At 36.3% G+C, this 26986-nt stretch overlaps 2 protein-coding genes across 2 annotated transcripts; one reads left to right on the top strand and one right to left on the bottom strand.

The window, feature by feature from the left end:
* Positions 1 to 14239: 14239 nt before the first annotated feature.
* On the top strand, positions 14240 to 15281 carry LOC145050920 (uncharacterized). Its single transcript, XM_078999101.1, has 4 exons — positions 14240 to 14482; positions 14539 to 14789; positions 14856 to 15066; positions 15216 to 15281. Exons 1-4 carry the CDS (start codon positions 14240 to 14242, stop codon positions 15279 to 15281), a joined length of 771 nt encoding a protein of 256 aa, XP_078855227.1.
* Positions 15282 to 24738: 9457 nt separating this feature from the next.
* LOC145086214 (protein PHOSPHATE-INDUCED 1-like) lies at positions 24739 to 25902 on the bottom strand. Its single transcript, XM_079023990.1, has one exon. It carries the CDS (start codon positions 25833 to 25835, stop codon positions 24873 to 24875), a length of 963 nt encoding a protein of 320 aa, XP_078880116.1. The 5' UTR covers positions 25836 to 25902; the 3' UTR covers positions 24739 to 24872.
* Between the last annotated feature and the right edge of the window lie 1084 nt (positions 25903 to 26986).

Here is a 26986-nt window from a genome sequence, read left to right as displayed (position 1 = left end):
AAGACCTTTGTGTAACTACTGGACTCGACAAGTCACATGAGTGCACTCAGCGAGTCAGGTCAATCTGGGACTGTTGACTCGAGTTGACTTATGTTGACTTTAGGGTTTGGCCAACATAAGTAATGGAGACCATGGAGCGGTAAAATAGTCTTTTATCCATTCCAAGAGTTAGAGAGAGAGTAAGAGAAACTTTTGGTGTATTTGAGTAAGAGTGGGGTATTGATTAGAGATGTTTATCTAATATGTTAGGCAGAGTCTAGTTTAGGATTTCCGAGTACGTGACTGTTACTTGCTAGTTTACGAGTGAGTCTTCTCACTATACTTACCAAGAGTGATATCCTTATGTGATTGAGCTGTCTTATGTGTTTATCTGTGTATTGTAATATTATGCATCATGTCTTTGTGATTTATGTTGAATATTGTTGTTATGAGTTACTGAGTTGGGACTGGAGGGTCCCACTGAGACAAATCGACCGGAGGGTCTTACTGAGTTATGGCCTAGAGTGGCTAATGAGTTGTGTGTGGTATTTTGGGGAACTCACTAAGCTTTGTGCTTACCATGTTATGTGTTATGTGTTTCAGGTACTTCTCAGGATCACGGGAAGGCGTCGGCATGATTGTACACACTTGTTCATGATTATGTTGAGGATTCTGGGATTTGACTTTTGTTGGGAATTTATGTTAACATTGAGACACTTATGGTTTTCTAAAATATAATATATAATTTTTTTGTGTTTTAAAATGAAAATTTTGGTTTAAAAATTTACGGTGTTACAAGTTGGTATCAGAGCCTTGGTTTGAGGGATTCGGATGCACCTCCAGGTGTGTTTGGACTCAAACTGAGGATTTGAGAAGAATTTTCAAAAGAAAAGAGATTTTTCCAACACGAGAAAGAGTTTTAAGAGAAAACAAATGGAAGCGGTGTGTACAATCAGCCAGAGCCCGAACGTTGATTTCCCAAAATACCCTTACATTTGTGTTGTAAGATAATTATGAGATATTTTGTTAAGATTGCAAGCTATAGGGTAGGCTAGGTATTCCATATTATAGGGCTAGAGTTGCCTGATTTATAATGTCTTAGCCTAGGAGATGTTTTGAACAGTGTTATCTGTTATTTGCTTGAGTATGTGCTGAGTTCTGAGTCGGGAGATGATTTAGGATTTAACTTTTGTTGGGAATTCATGTTGACATTGTGACACTTATGGTTTTATGAAATATAATATATAAGTTTTGTGTGTTTTAAAATGAAAAATTTGGTTTAAAAATTTGCGGTGCTACACTTGCATAGTGTGACATCTCCAAAATCACGGCCAGAAAAGACCGGTTTGTTTATCCTTTGTTTAAAAATCAGAGTAACATTTTAAATGAAAGTGTTGCGGAATTTGTCCCAAAACAAAATATGATAAAGATTTATCAAAAGCATTTCCGTAGAAATGTATTTCATTAAAAGACTTGGGATGTCATGTTCGTACAGATCAAAAGCATAAACAGTACAATATAAGCCTTACTACATTATTTCATATCTACAGGCCTATATCTGTAATCCCTCGTCCAACATCATATCTATGCTCAAGCGCCACTACCTGTAATACATAAAACTGAGTGGGTCAGGCTTGGGAGCCTGGTGAGCACATAGGGTTTTCAACCCACAATAAATAAGTTTATTAACTTCATTAAATTAAACAAACCCGATTACCCGTTCCTGTTATCCTCATATTACGTCCCTAAGCATCTATCATAAGGGACCTATCCTAAGGATTATCATCGGGACGGACACTACTGCTAAAGGGATTCCTCAACAATAAATGCCCTTAAGGCAACCATGTGGGGGATGGAGTACATCTGGTGAGCACACAGTTCAAATAAACACACAGTTCGAATAAACACCTATAGGTTGCGATCCTGCTAGTGTTCCACTGGACTGTCTAGAATAGTCCGTGGTCGTCATCTATACTCCGCTAGATGACTAGATCATCAATAACATCTATAACGAGGCCTCTCATTATTTCATTTTATCACACAGCAACTAATACATCTACCCATGTTTTACCCCAACATTTTCGTAGATATAAAATAAATATACAGTTTAAATCTTTGAAAACATGTATAAAAATGTTCATCTAGCATAGATAGCAAGTATTCAGGTAATATGCACACATAGCACGTAATTTATATAAAATACTTCATATCTATGTGTAAGCTGAAAGTAACTATGCACTCACAACACGTAATATATATAAATACTTCATATCTATATGTAAGCTGAAAGTAACTATGCACTCACAACACGAAATATATAAATACTTCATATCTATGTGTAAGTTGAAAGTAACTATGCACTCACCTGGTAAGGTGGTGACTCGGCACTCGGACAGCTCTTTGTTACTTCTTAAAACAATTTTTCCTTGACCAAAACCTTGTATTAATACCACTAGAGTTTAGTTTTAACGTTAATCGCGACTAATTAATAGTCTAGCTATTATTACTATTATATAAGCGTTAAATAACACTCAATATAACTCATAATAATAGCCCAAATATTTTAAGGTCCTAATAATGTTACTATAATTAAATAAAAGCTATATTAAATATAGTATAGGCGTAACTCACTTACAATGGGTTTTTATTAAAAACCGGGCTTCACTGGAGCAGCGTTTCCGAGCCGAAAGCTTTTCTTCTCGGAGCCGTCGGGCGCTCCGGGGCTTTCTTCTCATGATAGGGAGGTTCCCTAGACTTGGGAGGGGTTTAAGGAGGCTAGAGAGAAGTTAGAGAGAGAAAGAGAGGCTTATGGTGTGAAGAAAATATGAGGAGTTCACCCTTGTATTTATAGGAGTTTTAAGTAGTCTCTAAGCTTCGTCCGTAACTTTTGCATACGAGCTCCGTTTTTATCTGTCTTTTTACCGTTGAGTTCCTATTAATGAGATCTTCAACTTTCATTTAGACCTCGTTAGCTAATTCTCATTCTATCTCGGATTTACAAAACTGTATCGAATTCGTCGCGCTCGAAAAGTAAAGACTAAGCTTCGTCCATAACTTTCACATACGAGTTCCGTTTTTGTCTATCTTTTTACCGTTGAGTTCCTATTAATGAGATCTTCAACTCTCATTTAGACCTCGTTGGCTAATTCTTATTCTATCTCGGATTTACAAAACTGTATCGAATTCGCCGCGCTCGAAAAGTAGGGACTTAGCTTCGTCCATATCTTTCGCATACGAGCTCTATTATCGACGTTCTTTATATCCACGCGTTGGTATTTACGAGTACTACAACTTTCATTTAGATCCCGTCGGCTAAAAATCGACCGATCTAAAATTCAGATTTCGGGCTGTGCACTACTATGCTAAATCTTAGAAAAATGATAACTTCCTCATACGAAGTCAGATTTGGGCGTTCTTTTTATTGATGTTCTTAGTTTAACATATTCTACGACTTTCGTTTAGAGCGCTAAGGCTAAATCTCGCTCTATCGTAAATTTACTATTTACGCTTCCCGGTATCGTGTCGGTTCTGTCGCGAAACTTCGACAGGTCATAACTTCTTCGTTATAACTCGGATTTCGGCGTTCCTTATATGCACGGAAACCTTGAGACATATTCTACAACTTTATGTAGAGATATCGGGATTATCTTACACTTTAATTTTGACGTTCATTTTTATTTTTTATTAATTATACATTTATAATTAAATAATAAACACATAAACACACATAATTCACATAATACTCAAATATTTCATCTTTATTACTTCAAAAAGAGTTACAAGAGTTGACCTAGACTATTACATTGACAAAAATGCTTAGCCCTGAAACCCGGGCGTTACACACAGTGTCCAGAATATCGGGTAAAACCCTAACCAACTCGACGAGTTGGATAACCAACTCATCGAGTTCCTTCAGCCCTTTTATCATTCAGATGCTTTTAAGCGAACCTAAGGCTCCAAACTATACATCTAATCTTTTAGGGTTGAAATACCATGTAAAGTTGCAAGCTTTACGTCTATGAATGGCATCTAGGGGCTCACTTGCCAAAACAAGGCTAAACAAGGGGTTTAAGGCATGGAAGTGTTGGGTTTTGAGCATTCTAACACTCTTAAGGTGTACATGCAACCCTAAATACTTTGGATCTATGTTTTCTCTATTATACATGCAAATATCAATTTTCCAAGGTATTACCCTAACTAGCATACAATCATATGTACTAGGATAACAAAACTAGATAGAATACATACCTCTTTGTTGTAGCTTGATTCCATGGAGCTTAAGAGCCTAGTGCCCCAAGTGTGACACCTCAAATGGTTCACACAACATCATCAACATTTGGAATAACCATGAGAAAAGATACTTGACTCTTATAAATCGGCTTGCCCTCTTGTGTATACACTAATGCCAATTTCACCAACTAATGGGGTCTTTATATAGTGTGCACATTAGGGTTACACCAAGTAACCCATGTCTTTACCCATTCCTTATGCTCCATGGGTTTTAACCTCCATGGAGTATCCATAGGTCACCCCGTGGATATAGCCCAACATAAGGAATCATGGATCATAAGCCCACATATATAAGAATGAATGATTTACACAATCAATCCCCATATATTTAATTAGTCTCTTTTGATCACAAAGTTAATTCCAAATTAATTCTTGATCAATACTAATTAAATAATATGATTTCATATTAATATATTAGAACTTATAATATATTAATATGTCACAAATATCCTCTTCTCACAAAAGGTCTATCCAAATGTTCTGACGTCATGCAACCCAAATGGACCATGTCGGGTCGGGTCAAGTATATACCAATTATAGTTATGGACTTAGACACTAATCCAACAGGAAGTTGGCCAAATCTTGATAAAGCTTGAATCCTTAGGCCTAAGGGGCCTAGTAGTGTCTAGATCTGAATTCTTAGCTTCAAAGCATGCTCAAAACCAAGAATGACTCAAGGAGAAGCTAGAAATGGCCATAAACTCTCTAATGGAGAGATCTAACAAACAAGTGATCAAGGTAGTGACTTTTTACCTTCAAATGGTTGCTACAACTGAATAGATGTCAGATCTATGGACTCCTTCTCGTTCCAAGCTCTTAAATCTTCGAGTTTCTCCAAGCAATTCTTAGCCTTACACACTCTCAAAATGGAAGGTAGCTCAATTAGGATTTGTCTCTGGGTGATTAGGTGATAAGGGAGGATGGGTAGAGGACTTAAGGTCCTTTAAATAGGGGGCAAACCATAAAATTTAGGGTTTTCACACTCAGCTCCAACTTGTCGAGTTGAGTCCTCCAACTCGCCGAATTTGTTCTAAAGTTCACGCGGCCAGTCCCTACTCTACGAGTTGGGGCCTCCAACTCGTCAAGTTGCCCTATCAATACGAATATAAAACAATTTAAATTTATACCCGGGAGTCGGGATATTACAATTCTCCCCCATTAGAATCTGACTTCTCCCTCGAAGTCATTTTTTGGAAACAGCTCTGGGTACTGCTCGCGCATCTCAGACTCCGGCTCCCAAGTCCACTCAGATTCCCTCCGGTGCTGCCACTGAACTTTAACCAAGGGCACCTCCTTATTTCTCAAGATCTTCACCTTCTTGTCCAATATCGCCACCGGTCTCCTAATGTAGTTCAGGCGATCATCGACCTGAATATCCTCTAAACAGACCACTGCCGTCTCGTCGGCTACACACTTCCTCAGTTGGGATACATGGAAGGTGTCATGAATCTGGCTCAACTCCTCAGGAATATCTAACTGATAAGCTACCTTACCTACTCGAGCAATCACTCTGAAAGGACCAATGTATCTAGGGTCCAGCTTGTCCTGCTTCCTGAATCGGATCACGCCTTTCCATGGGGATACCTTCAGGAGGACAAAATTTTCTACCTGGAACTCAAGCTCGGAACGTCTCCGATCTACTTAACTCTTCTCATGACTCTGGGCCGTTAACAACCGCTATCTAGCGTACTAGATTTGCTTTGTCATCTTGAGTACTATCTCAGTGCTCCCCATCACTCTCTACCCGACCTCCCCCCAATAGATGGGAGTCTGGAACCTCCTCCCGTAAAAAAGCTCAAAGGGAGGCATCCCAATACTGGAGTGTTGGTTGTTTTTGTATGACAACTCAGCCAAGGGCAGGTAGGAATCCCAACTCCCACCGAAGACCATAAAACATGTGCGTAGCATGTCCTCGAGTGTCTGAATCGTCTGCTCGCTCTGCCCGTCTGTCTACGGGTGGCATGTGGTGCTGAAATATAGTCGGGTACCTAGTTCCTCATGAAATTTCTTCCAGAACTTGGATGTAAAATGCACATCACAATCTGGCACTATCGATGTTGGCAACCTATGCCGTGTCACCACCTCTCAAACGTAGACCTCAACCAATGTCTTTGCAGAAGAGCTCTCATTTATAGCCACGAAGTGAGCACTCTTCGTTAACCGATCTATAATCACCCAGATCGCATCGACACCCCTCATAGTCCTCGGTAATTTGGTGATAAAATCCGTAGAAATCTGCTCCCACTTCCATAGGGGAATCTCCAAAGGCTGCAATTGGTCATGGAGGCGTTGGTGCTCTATCTTGACCTGACTACAGGTCAAACATCTCTCGACTACCCATGCCACATTTCTCTTCATGCAGGGCCACCAATAATCATTTTTCATGTCTAAATACATCTTAGTGGCCCCAGGATGGATCGAGAATCTTGACCTATGGGCCTCCTCCATCAAAATCCGTCGGGCTCCACCCGTATATGGCACCCATACTCGCCCATGAAAAGTCGTAAGCCCCCGACTATCTGTCTCAAACTTAGAAATCCGCCCGATCACCCGCTCTCTCTCTCTCTCTCTTGCGGTTTTTTGGTCTCATGGCCACCGCTAGGGCCTCTCGGATGGTATCCAAGACTGGAGTTATCACCTTCATCCTCATACACACGTCTCTAATCATAGCACTCACTACTCTATGACTCAGGGCATCAACTACCATATTAACTTTGCCAGAATGATACAAAATCTCACAGTCATAGTCTTTCAGTACATCCGACCACCTCCTCTGTCTCATATTCAGGTTAGGCTGATCCATAAGGTATCTCAGGCTCTTATGGTCCATGTATATGGTAAATTCATACACCATAAAGATAGTGGCGCCAAATCATATTCAGGTTAGGCAGATCCATAAGGTATCTTAGGCTCTTATGATCCGTGTATATGGTAAATTCAGACACCATAAAGATAGTGGCGCCAAATCTTGACGGCGAATACCACCGCCCCCAACTCCAAATCATGGATGGAATATCTCGTCTCGTGAGGCTTCAGCTGCCTCGATGCATATGCTATCATGTTCCCTCTTTGCATCAAAACGACACCCATTCCTGATATGGATGCATCATAGTGGACTACAAAGTCCTCTACTCCCTCCGGAAGGGATAGCACTGAAGCTTCACACAATCTCTGGCGAAGAGTCTCAAATGATGCTTGCTGCTCAGGCCCCCAAGCAAAAATAACACCCTTCCTGGTCAATGTGATGAGAGGAACAATAATCTTGGAGAAATCTCTGATAAACCTACGATAGTAGCCTGCCAGGCCCAGAAAACTCCTGATCTCGGATGGGGACCTCGGCACCTCCCACTGCATAACTGCCTTAATCTTGGCCGGGTCGACCAAAATCCTATTCTGGTTAACGAGGTGTCCCAAAAACTAGACTTCTCGTAACTAGAAATCACACTTGGATAATTTGGCATAAAGCCTCTCCATCCTCAACACCCCAAGAATCTCCCGAAGATGCTCATCATGTTGTTCCCTAGACCTAGAGTACACCAAAATATCTTTGATGAACACGATCACCGACTGATCCAACATGGGTCTACACACCCGGTTCATAAGGTCCGTGAATGTTGTCGATGCATATAATGCCCATAACGAGTCCGAAAGGCCGTCTTCTGGGTACCCTCCTCGCAGACCCTCATCTGATGATATCCGGATCTCAAATCAATCTTGGAAAACCAAGATGCTCCCTGTAACTAATCAAACAAATCATCGATCATCGGTAGTGGGTAACGGTTCTTGACCGTCAACTTGTTCAACTCCCGGTAGATGCACATCCAGTGTGAACTATCTTTTTTCTTGACAAAAAGGATCGGCGCTCCCCACGACAAGCTACTCGATCTAATGAGACCCTTCCCCAACAGCTCCTGGAGTTGCGAGGATAACTCCTGCATCTCGAGCGGCGCATGGCGATACGGTGCCTTGGAAATAGGCGCCGCCCCTAGAATCATATCGATCCAAAACTCCACCTGCCTCTCAGGAGGCACACCCGACAATTCCTCGGGGAAAACATCCGGGAAATCACATACTACTAAAACATCAAAAACAGAAATCTGCCTCTTAGTGACAACTCGCATATCCACTACATACGCTAAAAAGCCCATGCATCCCTACTGCAGACTCTGTCTTGCCCTGGCGGCAGAGCAGAAAGCTGATCTCGGTCTAGTTCCCTCACCATAGACAGTGAGTACTCCCCCACTAGGGTCTCGTATTGTCACCATCTGATGCTCGCAGTCAATCACGACTCCAAACCGGCTCAACCAATCCATGCCCACTATGACACAGACATCTCCCATCGCTATCGGCACCAGATCTATCAGAAACCCAACACCGAAAATCTCCAAAACACATCCCCATAATACATCAGTGGCAAAATCCGCATGCTCTCCAGCTATAGAAACCCTCAGTGGTCGACTCAAAGCCTCTCGTCTAACACTAATGCGACGCCTAAAGGATAAAGACACGGAGGATCGAATCGTATTTGAGTCAAATAACACCAAGGTAGACACAAAATTCACAAGAAAAGTACCTATATAAAACACAATATAAGCATAAACAGATAATAATAATATCATGAATAAGGAGGTACATACTAGCAACAACGTCATGTGATGCACGGACCTCCTCTACAATTAGTTGGAAGGTCCTCTACAATTAGTTGGAAGGCTCGCCCACGAGCTCTCAGAGCCTCGGCCTTCCCCAGTCGGCAATCCGTAACGCACAAAGTAGTAGGAGCAAAAGCATGGGTTGGTCCTTGAGTGAGCTGAGGACACTCAGCCTTTCGGTGGCCAGTCTGGTTGCAATGAAAGCAAACCAAAAATCCCTTGGGACAATCCTTCGTTATATGCCCCTCCTTACCGAATTTGTAGCAAATCCCTGATCGGCAAGATCCCTCATGACTCTTTCCGCACTTGCCACAAGTGTGGCCCTTCTGGCCTCCTGCTCTAGTATCAGCGGGCTTATCCCGCTTGGTCGTCGGTTGCGACTGTACTGGTCTCCTGTCTCTCCCCTAAGACTCTCCCTCCTCTCTAGTCTGAATCTCCGTCTCAATCTCCCTCCTCCTGTCATTGGTCTGTAGCTCAGAAAATGTCTGATATGATGAGTTCGCCACGAACTCCTGAATATATCGCCTTAAAATGCTCAAGTACCGACTTACACGTTCCTGCTTCGTAGACACGTACTTAGGGCAGAAGAACGCCCTCTCATGAAACATCCTCGTAATCTTTGTCACTGTTTTCATCTTCTACTTGAGAGATAGAAACTCTTAGGCCAATCGTTCCCTCTCCACCTGGGGAACGTACTCATCTCAGAATAATTAGGTGAACCTCTCCCAAGTCACTAATGCATGGTCTACAGGAGAATAATCAGTCATCAAAAACTTCCACCAGTCCTTCGCTCCTAAGCGAAGTTGGTTCAGCGCAAATCGAACCCTCAGGTTTTCAGGGCATGAACAAGTATAAAAACATCCCTCGATATCAGAAATCCATCTCATAGAAGAAATCAGGTCCTGGGTCCCGTCGAACTCTGATGGCTTCATGTTGTTGAACTCTCGGAACAATAACGAATCACCCCCTGTGGCCTCGCAACTGCAAGGGTTGCAGCAGTTGCGACAGCGGTAGCCTCCGTGACAGCAGCATAACGCTCGTCAAAAGTCTCAATCAACGTGGTTTTAATAGACCCAAAAATCTCTGGAATGGCCTCCCTGAGAACTGCGGCCACCTCCTCAGCAATGATCCTACGTATCTCATCGTCACTAGTACTCACCATAGTCTCTCTGAAACACAACACAAATAATCAAGGACTGGCTAAAGCGCACACACAATTACCCAGCCCTACATGCTTTTTAGTATCCTAAGGTTCTTACTTGGGTCGCGTACAGATCTGGTGCTTTCAATAGTATGGGCCCAATACTACCTTCCACACTAATCTATAGTTGTCCCAAGTCCTCCTCCTAGGATCCTAATTCTCAAGTACTCTATCCCTCACAGATATCTAAGTACTCTCTCAACAGAGTTCTCAAAATGAACATCTAGGTACCCTCCTAGATTACTCATCAACTCAAATCTATCTTTTAAAGATTTCCTGCCATGTACCCCTACTCAGCATACACACAGAGAGCAAATAGCAGATAATGTCAATCAATAACATACTCCTAGGCTAAGGCATCATGAATCAGGTAACTTTATCTCTAAATTCATGAAATACCTAGCCTACCATCTAGCATGCAGCTCTAATATCTCAAAAGTATCTTATCTCATAATATAAACAAGTAAGGGTATTTTAGGAAATCAAGTTGCTTGGTAACATAATTTTGCGAATTTGACTGACTAATAATAATATAATCTCAAAATCTCACTTTTTCTTATATTACTCTCGTATACAAGTGGGGAATCCTCTCTATAAAAGAAAGTTAAATTAAAGAAAAAAACATAATATAATATTAATTATATATAAAAAAACAACAAGTAATGCCCATGTTGAATACTTCCACACTGGCCTTTATTGATTTTTCTTTAACAACCCTAGCTGTTATTTTTCTTCTCAACATCTACTTCTCTAAACTAGAATACTCTTTTTTTTTTGTTAAAACATTGACGAAGGTTGCTATTTCTTACTAGAACAAGTTAAATTTCAAAAGATTTTAACATTTGGAATTCAAGCTTAGACTTCACTGATCATAAGGTCAGACTTCACACACATTCTTTCTGGAAATTTTTGTTATAGAAGCCCTTGCTTGACTGGACCCTATGATTGATTGTGTCTGGGGTAATCCAACCTGGTGATTGATTGGACCCGGCATGATTGTTATGGTATATGGTGAGACTGGATTGCTTTGTGCGTCAATCAATAGGTCAGTGGTATTCCAACTCGATGGTTGATTGGACCCGACATGTGTGGTATTCTAATCTGATGGTTGATTGGACCAAACATGCTTATGATACAAGGGTATTCCATCCTGAGGATAACTGGGCCTATCATAGACATGTATGGTATTCCAGTCCGAGGCTGATTGGGCCAAGCATAAGTATTCGTGCATGTGATTTGCCTGTTAAGTGTATGTGGTGGTAATTTGGGGGAACTCACTAAGCTTTGTGCTTACAGTTTCAGTTTATTGCTTCAGGTGCTTCAGAAGGTTGTGGCAAGGCGAAGGTGTGACCGTACACATCCTTCGTTTTACAACTGACTGGATCTTGGGAGAATCTTATTTAAATCGTGTTTTGGAAACAATGGTTTTGTGAACATTGTTGTTAGTAAATTGATTGTTTTGAAATTTTTAAATTTGTTGAAATTTTTAAGATGTTACATATACATTTTCTTTTTGGGATTCTCTAATTAAATTTACCTTTTTTTAATTGCTTGAATCTTTCATACAAGTAATTTCTTCCATTTTACTTTCAAGAACAAAGCGAGTTTTCTACATGTCAAGTGAAGGAAGCAATGTATTGGATCAGGTGAATTCATCTTGTTTATTTTTATGTATAAATTTGTAAAAAGATATTTCCAAATTGTTGAGGAGTTTATTTGTGGTGGTGGTTATGCAGGTGTTTCCCACTGTAAATACATATGTTCTAGAACAGTTGATAAACGTGGATTGCATTATTTATGGTAAGTCCAAAACCCTAATTAAACTCTAATTATTCAACTAAAATTTCATGGTTGTGATCTTTATATAAAATGATAGGGTTCTTGATTTTCATATTTGTAATATTTGGGTAACATGTTTGTTAAATAATGTGGGTTGTACTTGAATCTCTTCTTCAATAATTATTATTACCCATTTAACAATTAACACATTGTACTTTTTATTTCTTGACTAATGACTTATTAAGTTCTTAGAATAATTTATCATCATTCATTCATTCTTGTTTTTATGATGTAGGTTCTATTAGGAGTTGGAGAGATTATAGCTTCACGATCATGTGCAAAAGAAAAGTCTTGTTTTTTTATTGAATAAATGTTGTCTAAATAACTAATGTTTGAAAATTATATTAAGAAAACAATGGCAAGCTTGGGAAATGGAAAGGCAAATCTGTAAAAAGTTAGTACATAATGGAACTTTATCTCTCAATGGAATCCACGAGATAATCAAGAAGAATATTCTTCATTGGTTGTTGAGGCCATGAGAATTATAAATGAAACTTTTGATGTCTTATTAAAAAGTAGATTGCTATTATTTTTTAGTATTATTCATTAACTGTCGAATATGGATTTAGTGTATGTTGAAAATCGATTTTTTTTCATGTTTATATCATGGTTGTTAAAATTGCGATCCTGATCGTTTCTAGATATGAAAACGATTCGAATCGTAAATGAATCGTATTTGGAGTAGGATCGCAAGTAGGATCGTAAGATCGTAGGTACGGATCCGGTCCGATCCTACCTTCCCTTGATTTTTATTTATTTATTTATTATTATTATTATTATTATTATTATTATTATTATTATTATGCAAATGAATTTTTTTTATCACTTTATGTCTTTTACCTTTTACCGATTGACCATTTATCATTGTGTGTTGTGACTTATAACTAATATTTTGAAGTTTTTATAACTTTTGAACAAAAAATTGAATGTTAGAAATATTTTCATGTTTTAAAATTATAAATTAAAATTATGTTTTATTTTGTGGGATCTTATGATCTCGATCCCTTTCTTAAGATTTCGATCTTGCAAACTCAAAAACAATCCTATATAGAATGCAAATCTTGACAACCTTGGTTTATATATTGTTAGTTTTAAAATATAAATTTGATTTATGTTTAAGATTTTTTTGTGTTGAAATATGTAATTATTTTTAATATTTTAATTCATTTATAATTTTTTTATAATGTTAAAATCCGTCGCTAATCGTCACAAAAATCTATCAGTAATCCGTTGGTGAGTTATTTCGAGATTCCGTCGGTAACTCGTTAGTAAGTTATTATAGATTTCGCCAGTAACTTGTTAGTAAGTTATTATGTCGGTAATCCGTTGCAAAAATATTGCCAGTGATCTGTTACTAATTACCGACGGAAAAATCCGTTGCTATAGTTGTTGGAAATTCGTTACGACAATAATATACTAACGGATTTTGTTTTGTTACAATTCCGTTGGCAAAAAATATTAACGACGGATTACCAACGATTTTAGCCGCCGTGATTCTCTTTTTGTAGTAGGGTATCAACATTAGGTAAAGATAAAATGTTAGAGTAACATCTTGCAATAAGAAAAATGTTAAACGTGTTAATAAAAAAGTTAAAATAATGCACTTGTATCCCCTCATAATATCCGTTTCCAGATAATGATAAAAGTTATCATGAGTGTCTTATAACATTTTCAATGTGTAATGATAAACGTGTTCAAAAATAATATAATAATCATCTTTTATAGTAGGTTAATTAGTTTTTAGTTAGCAAAGTATACCACTTAATTAATAGAATCCTAAATGGGTAAAAAAGTTATATCTTATTCTTCTATAAATTTTCTTTATGAATACCCTTTCAGCCTTTCTAACCATAACATAACATTGTATTGATCCATTTGGGATTGTAACCATATTAAGGATTTACAGTTCTAACCGACAGCAGTTCTAACCGATAGGGGTAGTTTAGTAATTTAACTAATCGTTAGTTATTTGGTTTTTCTTTTTAGAGGTCTGTATATAATCTTCATTTTTGTAGTTTCAATCTGGTAATGAATGAATTTCATTTCAATTCTGTTTGTTCTCGTAATATGGTATGAGAGCGAAGAATTCATGCTTCCATTCAACTGATCAACTTCGATTAGATTCTGGTCTTTTTTTTGATTTCTTAATCGATTTCCTTCTTCGAATCAGTCATTCGTTCATCTTGTGTCGTCTTCACTGATTGTGCTTCTTTTCCGTTCAATTGTTCATATTAATTGATTGTTTCTCAGATCGATTTCTAATTTTTTTTTTGAATTTGTGATGCCGACTGTCACCGATTCAAGTTCTTCTACGCATTCTATTGCCCCGATTGATGACAGAACACATCCATATTACTTACATCATTCCCATAGTTCGGGTTTTGTTCTTGTTACTCAAGTTTTGATCGGAGACAACTACAATTCATGGAGTCAAGCGATGCAAATCGCTTTATCTGTGAAAAATAAAATTGGATTCATCGATGGTTCTCTTCCGAAACCTATATCTTCAGATCCAAATTACAGCGTCTGGATGAGAAATAACAACTTGTTATTTCATGGATATTGAATTCTGTTTCAAAGGAGATTTCTACCAGTGTGATGTTCACAGAGACCGCCATTGACATCTGGAAGGATTTGCAAGATCGATTTCAACAAAGCAGTGGTCCACGCATCTTTCAAATTCGGAGAGAACTTGTCAATCTATCCCAAAATCAAGACTCTATTGGAGTTTATTTCACAAAATTGAAGTCATTATCTGAAGAACTTATCAATTTTCGTCCTCATTGCACCTGCAACAAATGTACCTGTAATGGAGTTCAAGAAATAGAGAAGTACTTCCAAACTGAGCACATAATGAATTTTTTGATGGGATTAAATGAGTAATTTTCTCAAATCAGAGGTCAAATTCTTCTCATGGATCCTTTACCTTCTGTTAATCGTGTTTTTTCATTGCTTGCTCAAGAAGAAAAACAGAAACCTATTTCTAATGATTCTCAACAAACTGTTGCTTTTCTTGCCAAGGCTAATCAAAATCAACAGCGTAAATTTGCTAATAACAACAGAAATGGTAATAGAGAAAGGCCTTTCTGTTCTCATTGCAAGTTACAGGTACATACCATTGATAAGTGTTACAAACTTCATGGTTATCCTCCTGGATATAAACCTAAATCAAAGACAAACTTTCATGTTGCTGCTATTATAAATGAAAATGTCAATGGGAAAAGTGATATCAATGATAGTCTTAGCAATATGTTCAGAGGATTTTCTCAAGAACAGTGTCAACAAGTCTTATCTGCTCTTTCCTCTCATATGATTTCTGTTAATCCAAATGAAGAGACTTCGTCAGGTAAATGTTATTCTATTTCTATCAAACATGGTTCAAAATCTTCATGATGGATTTTAGATTCAGGGGCATCTCAACATGTTTGTCATGATATATCACTCTTTCACAATATTTGTAAGGTTCACAGATATACTGTTACTCTTCCTAACAAGATTACTTTACCAGTTCAGTTGATTGGGGATATTAGATTGGATCCTGTTCTCATACTCAAGAATGTTTTATATGTTCCTGCATTTGATATGAATCTTATATCAATCAGTGCTTTAACAAAAACACAAAGATTCATTGTTTGTTTCACATGTAATCATGCTTTGATTCAGGATATCAAGCTCATGAAGATGATTGGCAGGGCTGAGATTGATGCAGGATTATATGTGATGGGAAATGGTTCTACAAGCAACAAATCACATCAAAATAGCTTAAGGGTCAATGTTGTTTCTTTAGATGTTTGGCATAAGAGGCTTGGACATCCCTCAAATAAAAGGATATTTCCTATTAAGGATTTGCTTAATATTGATGTATCTTTGAATACAAACAATTCACATTGTCATGTTTGTCCATTAGCTAAACAGAAACAACTTCCTTTTCAATCTTTCAATCATATTCGAGATGAATTGTTTGATATGATTCACTGTGATATTTGGGGTCCATACATTGTTTCAACTCATAATGGATACAAGTACTTTGCTACTTTGGTTGATGATCATAGTCGGTATACATGGATATATTTGTTGAAACAGAAATATGATATCAAGGAGATATTTTCCAGGTTCTATACTTTTATTCTTACTCAATTTGGTAAGAAAATTAAAGTTTTTAGATCCGATAATGCTAGAGAACTAGATTTCAACGATTTTTTTGCTGAAAAGGGAATTGAACATCAGAAATCTTGTGTTGGGAAACCTCAACAAAACTCAGTTGTTGAAAGAAAACATCAACATTTACTAAATGTTGCTCGTTCTTTATTGTTTCAGTCTCAAATTCATATTCAATTTTGGGGAGAATGTGTTTTGACTGCAGCATATTTGATAAATAGAACACCTTCTGAAGTTCTCAAAAATGTCAGTCCATATCAACGTTTATTTGGTACTTTTCCTGATTATTTACATCTTCGTTCCTTTGGATGTTTGGCTTATGCCTCTACTCTTACCAGTAATCGTTTGAAATTTGATCCAAGAGCTAGAATATGTGTTTTTATTGGATACCCCCCAAGTATGAAAGCCTACAAGCTTCTTGATTTTCATACTAATCAGATTTTCTATTCTAGAGATGTTGTTTTTCATGAACAAATTTTCCCTTTTTTGTCCTCAAACAACATTTCTACTCAATCTGATTCGTTTCAAGATACTGTTTTGCCTCGTATTTTCAATGATAATGATTCAGTTTACGAGTCACATTCCATTCAACCTTCTATTCCATCTTCTAATTCAATGATTCCTGAGATTGAACAACTTAATACCTTAAGAAGAACCACTCGTGTGTCTCATCCTCCTTCTTATTTGAGCGATTTTCACTGTAATCAAATTTCTCATTCAGTTGATTTGGATAATAATTCTACTTCACCTACTCATTATCCAATACATAATGTCTTATCTTATGATAAGCTTTCTCATAGACATAGAGCTTTTGTCATGTCTATTTCAGCCAATTTTGAGCCCAAACATTATAATCAAGCATCCCAATATCCTGAGTGGTGTAATGCTATGGAATCTGAATTGAATGCTATGAAGGCCAACAATACATGGGATGTAGTTCCTTTACCAAATGAAAAGAATTCAGTGGGATGCAGATGGGTTTACAAGATTAAACATGGCAGTGATGGGAAGATTGAAAGGTATAAAGCCCGACTTATGGCAAAGGGTTTTAACCAGAAGGAAGGAATAGACTATTTTGAGACATATTCACCGGTGGCCAAATTAGTTACTGTTAAGATATTACTTGCCATTGCAGCTATAAAGAAATGGAATTTGGTGCAATTAGATGTCAACAATGCTTTTTTGAATGGAGCATTGCATGAAGAAGTATTCATAGACATCCCACCTGGTCTTGATGTTTCACAATATTCTAAAAGCTCTTCAAGACTTGTTTGTAAATTGAATAAGTCCATTTATGGTCTTAAACAGGCATCAAGACAGTGGTTTGAAAGGTTTTCACAATTCATGCTTAAATCAGGTTTTGTTCAATCAAAATCTGATTACTCCTTGTTTTATAAAGGATCTGGTGATTCTTATGTTGCTCTCTTAGTATACGTTGATGATATAATCATCACTGGTTCAAATGAAAAAGGAATTACGGATTTGAAGCAATTGCTAAGTAATGAGTTTAAATTGAAAGATTTAGGCAATTTGGGTTATTTTCTGGGATTGGAAATTGCCAAATCCACTGAGGGCATTTTCGTCTCACAACGCAATTATACATTGCAACTTATTGAAGATGTTGGTTTGTTAGGCGCTAAACCTAAGTCTACTCCCATGGAACCCAGGGTCAACTTATGTGCAAATGGAGATGATTACAAAGATCCTTCTCAATATAGGAGGCTCGTTGGTCGTTTATTGTATCTCAATATTACAAGACCAGATATAACCTTTGCTGTCCAACAATTGTCTCAATACATGTCCACACCCAAAGTTCAACATTTCAATGCTACAACACATCTAATCAAGTATCTTAAAGGATCTCCTGGTCAAGGAATATTCTTCTCTTCATCATCTTCTATTCATCTTAAAGGTTTCTGCGATTCAGATTGGGCTAAATGTCCAGATTCAAGGCGTTCAATCACTGGGTTTTGTGTATTCTTGGGAGATTCTCTTGTTTCATGGAAGTCAAAGAAACAGTCAACAGTCTCTCGTTCATCTGCAGAGGCAGAATATAGAGCTATGGCAGTTGCTACTTCCGAGCTTATATGGTTGAAACAATAACTAAAAGATTTCAATGTTGATCATGTTGATTCCGTGCTTCTTTTTTGTGATAATGCTGCAGCAATACAGATTGCTAACAATCCAACATTTCATGAACGTACCAAACATATTGAGGTTGACTGTCACTTTGTAAGAGATAAGGTTGTTGACCAAACAATCAAATTGATGCCAATTAGATCTTCCGATCAATTAGCCGACATGTTCACTAAACCGTTGCCAGCTACAAAGCTGATACCTTTTATGTTCAAGATGGGATTAAAGAACATCTATTCTTGAATCTCCATCTTGAGGGGCGCTTATTACAGTTCTAACCGACAGCAGTTCTAACCGACAGGGGTAGTTTAGTAATTTAACTAATTGTTAGTTATTTGGTTTTTCTTTTTAGAGATCTGTATATAATCTTCATTTTTGTAGTTTCAATCTGGTAATGAATGAATTTCATTTCAATTCTGTTTGTTCTCGTAATATACTGAGCCAAGAATAAGTCGAAGATAGTCGCTATCTAACCATTTTGAGTATGTTAAGTAATTTGATGACATATTCATATATTTATAATAATATATGATCTTTGATATCGTATTTAAGCAATATATTTTCCTATCCATATCAATATATTTGGAACATCATACAAGTTATCAACAACAATTAAAATGATAAAGGCCTCATAATCCAGTTGGCAATGCTTGTCCAAGATACGACTTTTTCCTGGTTCATCACCAACTTTATAAATTATTTATTTGTTTATCATTACATAAAATAGATGTAGAGACCAATTTTTAGGGTAATAAATCACAATGTGCTTGATGAAATCATGGAATTTGTAGGTAGGGAATTATATATGTTGTCAAACATGTACTTAGAGTGTTCGTTTCGATAATACGGGTATCGATTTGCACCTCAGTGTAATCCTCAATCCCTCGTACCGTCAAAACCACCCAGCCACATAACAAATACTTTCACTCTTAGGGAGGAGAGAGTCGTTCCCATTGAACCCACCGAACCCACTGAAACCCACTGTCATATCAGCTTTTCTCTTTGATTTTTCTTCATCTTTCCGAACCCATAACACATGGAAATCCTATCTTTTTCAACCCACTCAATTAAAAAAAATATACTAAATAACTAAGGTACAAGTCTTAAAACATATGGTACAAGAGAAAATGAGAGAGAGAAAGTAAAGAGAGAGGATGAAGTGGGTTCGTGAAACCAATTAAACAACCCGTCGAAGAGGGAGTGGTACCGGCGGTAACTCTATTGCTAATTAAGATTTTACTTTGATTATTTTGTATATTGTTTTTTAATTGAGTGGGTTGAGTGGGTTGAGAAAGATAGGATTTCCGTGTGTTGTGGGTTCGAAAAGATGAAAAAAAATCAAAGAGAAAAGCTGATGTGGCAGTGGGTTCGGTGGGTTCAATAGGAACGACTCCCTCCTCCCTTATGCACATGAAACCATTTTTCAACAACTCAACTATCAAAATGTGTTCCTAAGGTTACATAGTGTTTATTTCTTTATTTATATGTGTTTCATATTCGATTTGAGAGTAAAGGGCCAACTATATTAGAAATGAGTTCAATTTCATAATTGGGTTTGAGTCCTTTCATGCTTACAATAAATCATTTTAATGTTTAGATTTCCTTTAGGTCTTGATGATTACAAAAAATCAAATTTGATGATGGTTTGAGTTCAATTTTAAAAGGGGTTGTCTGTAATTGGAAGAACTTGAACATAAAAGATCTATTAAGATCTTCCAATTTTAGGGGTTTATATGTGATAATGATTGGTTTCGAATTTCCATTTGTATATGTTTATCGTCGGATTGGTTTTGATGTTGGTTATGTTATTATTTGAATTTCTAGTATGTTCTTTTGATTATGGATTTTAAGTTTGGTTTTGATTTGTTTCCACACATGGAAATATTAGATTTTGTTGTAGGTCCATATGACCGGAAATGGAAGGAAGATGATGTGAAGGGAGGGAGTCGGCTTTGTTCCTTATGGTCAAAGACATTTTTTGTTCATGTCATTATAACTAGAGGCATGATATAGAAAACGGTTTTTGGTTGCGAAAGGGATTGATGTTTGGGTCAATAATAACATTAAAAAAATATATAAAAAGAATATATTTTTTTATAATGACAACATATTTTAATACACTCCTAAACTACTCATGAATTCCATTTATGTTCCGGATAGAACCTGAAGCCATCAACCTTACGGAGAGAAGACATCTAAGGGAGGATGGAATCATTCCCATTCAACCCAGTTTTTTCTCTCTTCTCTCTTCCATCTTTCCAAATCTACGACATATAGAAATCTTATTTTTTTAATTCACTCAAACCACTTACCATATCATTATTTTTTTATTTAATTAAATTAAAAAATATAAAATAAAATAAAACACAACACTTTTTACTTTAAAAATAAAGTTTTGCTAATTTAAAACAAATAAAGGAATTGTGTATTCATTTTTATTTTTAAAACTTGTAAAAAAATAATAATAGAATAAAGAGGCCCACAACATGTTTTTGTGTTTTCATTTTTTTCATTTATGTCTATTATTTTTTTTTATGTACGGTAAGATTTTAGTATACCAAAACAAAATATTTGAACCCAATAGATTTAGCCCAAATGCATAACCTAAAAAAATCTAGGGCATGACAAAATTTGAGTCCTAGGTTTTTCCTCCAAGATGATTAATGCTTCGATTCAACAGATGATTCATGCTTCAATTCAAAGTAAGAAGAGAAGAGAGGGACGGATTCACAAACCCGCTGCAATCGATTAAAGGCTTCATCCTGCTGAAACCGCCAATCAAGGCTTCACAACCTGAGGGTACCGCCAGTACCGCCTCAACCCATTCTCAACCCGAACGCCGACTTTGTTCTCCATAAGACATAGGCATGTTGGTATAAAAGATATCTTTTTTTTTGAACGGTCATGTTAGTATTTACAATGGATTGAACTCAAGACCTTCTGGTTAGAAACTCTTAGTTAGACACATTGTTAGCCACATGGGTTAGCCCCAATTTGTATAAAAGATATCTAAAAAGCAACATAACAATTTTATATAAGATATGATCAACACCACAAAATAACTCTTTAATAAAATCCATTTTAATGAGATGATATTTTATATTTTATTACAATAAATCTTAATTTTCAGATAATTCAATTTGGTTAATTGAATAAGGATAACTTCATTCGGTTTCAGTTCGGTTAATTTTTCATTGGGGTGAGCGCGGTGTAGTTCGGTGCAGTTATCGGTCAAAACTTCAATATTAACCGCAAATGCGGTTAATCCATTTTCAAAACCATTTGGTGCGTTTATTTTTACGGTGCGGTTTGGCGGTTATTTTTGCGTTGCGTTTTTTTTTTTTTTGTGTTTTAGTTATTAACTGGATGGATTTTGTGAGGTTATTTTGTGTGGTTTTTAACCGCAGTTTAGTGTTCACACAATTTTAAAAGTTTGAACATATTACTTGTAATAATAAAAAATCAGTAAAATATAAGATAATTAACTTAAATCACAAAAACTAATATCTTTAAAAAACATAAAGTATAAGACAATTAACTTAAATCACAAACAACTAATAAATTTACAATAAATATCTTAAAATTGTCAAATTTCACCATTTTCCTAAGTTAAACATAACAAAAAACCAACACTTTTGTCTTCTAGAATTTTATTCTTTTTTCATCCTTAAAACTTGTCTTATTTTTAATATTTAATATATTAATAATTAATAAAAAAAAATGTATGTAATATATGTGGTGTAGTGCGGTTTTTTTTGTGGTTTTTGAAAACTTATAACCGCACCGCACTGCAAATTTGCGGTTTTTAAAACATAAAAAACCTCACCATCAGTTTTATTGAGGTTGCGGTTTATCGGTTTTAGTTTTTACGGTTAATTTTAATTTTGGTGCGGTTTTTGCTCACCCATTTTTTCCCTTATCATCGTTAATTGAATAACCCAAAACTCAACCTTCAACTACTAAACACCTATACTTACTTAACATCTCTATCATTTGAAGTTATAATCATAATAATCATATAATCTACAAATCTAGTCCTTCAAAACCCACATTTGGGCTTTCTGCTATTTAGAAAAATATTATTTAACACAAACAAATCTATTTTGGAAGGAGATTTTGACCAAACTTATTTTTATAGGATGTATTCCGGCTTATTTTTTATCCTTAAATCTTAAAATAAATATGCAAAACAAACATTGACTTGAAATGCATCTTCACAGCTAAAAGTTTTTAATATTGATAAAGAGAGAAAAAAAAAAGTAAAATAAAATAAAATAAAAAGATAGAATCAGGTAGAGTTGGATGGGAACGAAATGCAAATGAAATTTCATCACCGACCACCCTAAAACCAAGACCCTCAAAATCTATATCAAGAATCTAAATATCCATCACCAACACCTAAAGAACAGGAAAATCATTAAAGGGAAAATTAAGAAAAATGTAGATTCTATTGATTAGGTTTGCTTCTTTCGTTTTGAGTCTACATGTCATGTTTTGTGGGGAGGTTTTGAGTCTACATGTCATGTTTTGTGGGGTGGCGTTGAATGATAAGTTTCCATTTGGTTTAAAAGAACTCAAGCTAGAGAAGTCACATGACATGACCTTAATAAATGTGTTTTTGAAAAAATTATTTCAAAACTTAATCAAAATTGTTAAGATCAGGATTCTACATATGATTGTTTTTGGGTTTGCAAGATCGAGATCGGAATCTTAAAATCCCACAAAATAAAACATAATTTTAATTTATAATTTATAGGGAAGCGTTGAATGATAAGTTTCCAACAATAAGGATAAGTTCATATCGATATTATTTGATTCAAAAAAAACTCAAACCAAAGAAGAAGTTAGATGGCATGACCTTAATAAATGTGTTTTTAAAAAAATTATTTCAAATTTGTAATCAAGGTTGTCAAGATCGGGATCCTATATAGGATCGTTTTTTGGTTTGCAAGATCAGGATCGGAATCCTACGACCCACAAAATAAAACATAATTTTAATTTATAATTTTAAAACAAACATTCAATTTTTCGTTAAAAAATTATAAAACTTCAAAATATTAGTTATAAGTTACAACACTAAATGATAAATGGTAAATTAGTAAAGGTAAAAGACATAAAATGGTAAAAAAAAAAAATCAGTTGAAAGAAAAAATCTAGGGAATGTAGGATCCGATCGGATGCTGATCCAACCTAGATCTTACGAACCTACCTGCGATCCTACCTCAAATACGATCCGTTTACGATCCGACTTGTTTTTCATACCTAAGATCGTAGGATCGTATGATCCTACAATCAGAATCGCGATTTTAACAACCATGCTTGTAATCTACCATTTTCATATGGGCAAGGTTAACACCGAAGAAACAAACGCATTCTCCTCCTTCAATAATCCCTCAAACTTCTTAATTACTATATACTTTTTAACGGTGTCATAGATATGAATATCTTCAAATTATCACACAAACAAATGAAGAATAAAAACTATACCAATACAAATAAGCAAGAAAACTTAGGTATGACATGTTGTTACCTTGTTGTCTATTAAAACCTTATCAATATTGTTCGGGTCAAACGACTTCAAATAAAAATGTTGTTTCCATAAACGAATAACCCGTCTCTTGAACTTCCATCGACATCAATTGACGTAACTAATCAAATGATATTGTGAACTCATCTCAAGCACTATTACAATTCCAACAATGTCTAAATACACCATATGCCTCTCATTTATATGTATAACAAATATCAACTAACATACTACTAAATTAATAAGCATTCACTTTAGCAGCCCAACCAATTACAATGCAATTTAAAAACACAATAAATTGGACGACATATGAACAAACAATAAATTGGAAGACATCACAAAAACGACCATCAAAAGATTACAACATATGGCCAAAATACAACTCGTAAATGTAGCCCAATGAATAACCTCTCCCAATCAAACGACATGTCGAAATACAAATTATCAGAAGTTGTTATTCACAAATAAAGCCACATTATGCATGCTATTCAGCACACATATGAATTAGGCTCCAAACTTAGTAACAAAGTAAACAGAAATTATATATAAGATTCTTTTGACAAATGATATGGCTCGCATCTTACCGATACAAAAAGTCTAGACTGGACCGGGCTTTGTCAAAATCTTGTTTTTGCCGAATGCGTCTTGCCCGTGGGCTTGTCTAGGCCTATTATATTGTTCGAACCTTAAACCAGGCTTTAACCAGAAGTTTTAAGATTAGAAAGGGATAAAACATCAATCAGGCTTTACCAGCACTCTTTTGAGCCGGACCGGGCTTCGTCCAGTAGAGAACGTTGAATTCAAGTCGTCTGTTTTAACTTTTAAGTGCAAAAGAGATGCATTTGCAGTTTTGCACTATATAAATTAAAAGAGAGACATTCTGTTGTTACAGTAATTTATACCATATGATCTCAATTCATGCATTAGTAACTTCAATTAAAATTCGAGTGAAAAACAAATTTACTATAATTCAGTATCCATTAATAATAATAATAATAATAAAATAAATAAATGAATTTATGATTTTACAATAGTTCTATTTTTTTTTTTCTCTCGACTAGTCGCTATGCTCTAATATGACTTTGAGTTTTAATCAAACCAATGTGGAACAAGTTGAGGATGATGGGTCGTATAAGGATGGAAGCAGGTACTTTCTGCCGTTTGTACCATGTGCATTATAACTTGCACCTGTTGTCGAGTCCACCAACAAATCCCCTGCGTACCCAGGATAAGCTCCTTTAGCATACACACCAGGACATGCGGATGCAGCTTCTAAGGGTGCGCTTGCATCCCCCTGATAATACCCGTTTCCAAATGGGTTGGTGGCTGTAGCCGCCAACAAACCGGCCAAATTAATGACCATTCCGTCGAGACCGACATCGTTGTTGGGTGCCACCAGCGGTGCAGCCTGTGGTCCGTAGATCGGCTGGTGGAATGGCCACGCGCATTGACCCGCACACTGAGTCTCCGAGTTACCAACCCAGATGTACGCAAATTTGTTATTCTTTCCTTTCCCATTCGGAATCTTCGAAGATGATGACGAGGATCCGTGGGTCCCGCATCTGCTGGAGCAAAACCCATCAACTGCCACGTCGGATGCCGTTAACACGACGTTAACAGCGTTCCTTGACTCCCCTTTGGAAGCTAACTGAACCAGATGCTCGTCCGTCAACGACTTTCCAAGAGAATAAGCCGGGTCGGATATTTGTTTACCGAGTCGGAGTGTAAGTGAACGTTGCTTCTTTGATTTCATCTGATATTTCTCGGTGGTCTTCCACCACGTGGCGACGGATGGTTCGATCTGAGATTTTGGAGAAACTCCGGATCCGGAGGAGAGTGAGGTGATGAAATCGGAGACAATGGCTTTCTGCGACGGTTTGAAGTTGCCATACCAGATGAAATTGACGGAGATATCTCCGGTGAGAAGAGCACCGTTGTGGTATTGCAAAAGGTTAGACGCGTCGCTGACTAACTCAGTGAGTCGTCTCCCAGCAAAGGAGACGTGGAAGATGGAGACTACAAAGAGAAGCTGAACCAGACGACGAGCAGTCGCCATTTTTATGAAGGTTTTAGAGAAAGGAGGGAGGATTGGAAAATAGAGAAAGATGAAGTGTGTGTTGAGTGGGTACTGAAAATGGGTACATTTATACAAACAAATTAACTTATTTTTAAATTGTTTTGTGAAAAAAATAAAGTATTTTGCTTAGCAGGCAAGAAGAACCTACAGCTGTAACTGTGTAACTTGTTTTCTTGTTCCCACACGGGGTTTTCTTTATTATGAACGCAAAATAAAAAAATATTCACGCTGTTTTTTAATTCTATATATAAATGATAAAGTTTCGATTAAATACATATTACTTTTTAATCATAAAATAATGTTTTGTTATTATTTTTTATGCATAGTAACTGTTGTAAATAAAAATATAACGCAAAATAATCTATCTTTTTAAATCATTATTATATTAAATTTATTTGGCTGATGTTGAGTTAGTAATAGCTAGCACCTAGCAGTATACCGCGTCGCACTTACTAATACCGATATGGATAAGAAATTAATATAATGTTATGGTAACGTAAAAGATGTTTCAAATAATTGTGGGTCTGACATGGATAGAAAAATAATTGAATTTTTATGGTACGTAAAAGATGTTTTAAATAATTTGTGGGGCAAGTTGAATATAAATGGCATGCACTTTAACACTTTAATAAAATGAAAAAGATATTTGTAAATATTATATATTTGTTTGTTGAATTTTCAAAAAAAATGTCAATACCACTAATAACCCGTAATATTTATATGTAATTAAATTTTTATAGTGTTGCATAATTTTTTTTTTATTTTCATTACATCGTTAAAATATATTTCAATGAGGTAATTTGATTTTTTTTGGAAACGGCAACTTTTATAAAAAGAACCAACGACTAGCAAGAAACTAGCTAAGGAACAAACCAACAGACGGAAACATCATTCAAACTAAAGTAAATACAACAGAACGACAAACGAAAATTAAAGACATCACCCAAACGGATATGTTGACCATTCTTCCCAAGTGCACAATACTTGTTTACCCTTGTATTTTAACCAAAAATACATCATTGATTTTACTGCTTCAACACCAGTTTCAGGCTTTGCGAATACTCCTTTAAACACACGGTAATTTGATCGTATTGCATTGTCATCGTCAACTACATATAAATGAATAAATT

Source organism: Lactuca serriola, chromosome 1 (genome assembly GCF_051521515.1).
Source record: "Lactuca serriola cultivar US96UC23 chromosome 1, Lser_US96UC23_V15, whole genome shotgun sequence".
NCBI classification, from domain to species: domain Eukaryota; kingdom Viridiplantae; phylum Streptophyta; class Magnoliopsida; order Asterales; family Asteraceae; genus Lactuca; species Lactuca serriola.
Note: the sequence above shows the minus strand (reverse complement) of the source record. Positions and strands in the feature narration are given on the sequence as shown.

Coding starts and splice junctions, on each gene's coding strand:
- LOC145050920 (XM_078999101.1), top strand. CDS start 14,240: ATGCCGACTGTCACCGATTCAAGTTCTTCTACGCATTCTATTGCCCCG. Junction 14,483..14,538: donor CTTCAGATCCAAATTACAGC/GTCTGGATGAGA, acceptor TCTGTTTCAAAG/GAGATTTCTACCAGTGTGAT. Junction 14,790..14,855: donor GGAGTTCAAGAAATAGAGAA/GTACTTCCAAAC, acceptor TTCTCAAATCAG/AGGTCAAATTCTTCTCATGG.
- LOC145086214 (XM_079023990.1), bottom strand. CDS start 25,835: ATGGCGACTGCTCGTCGTCTGGTTCAGCTTCTCTTTGTAGTCTCCATC.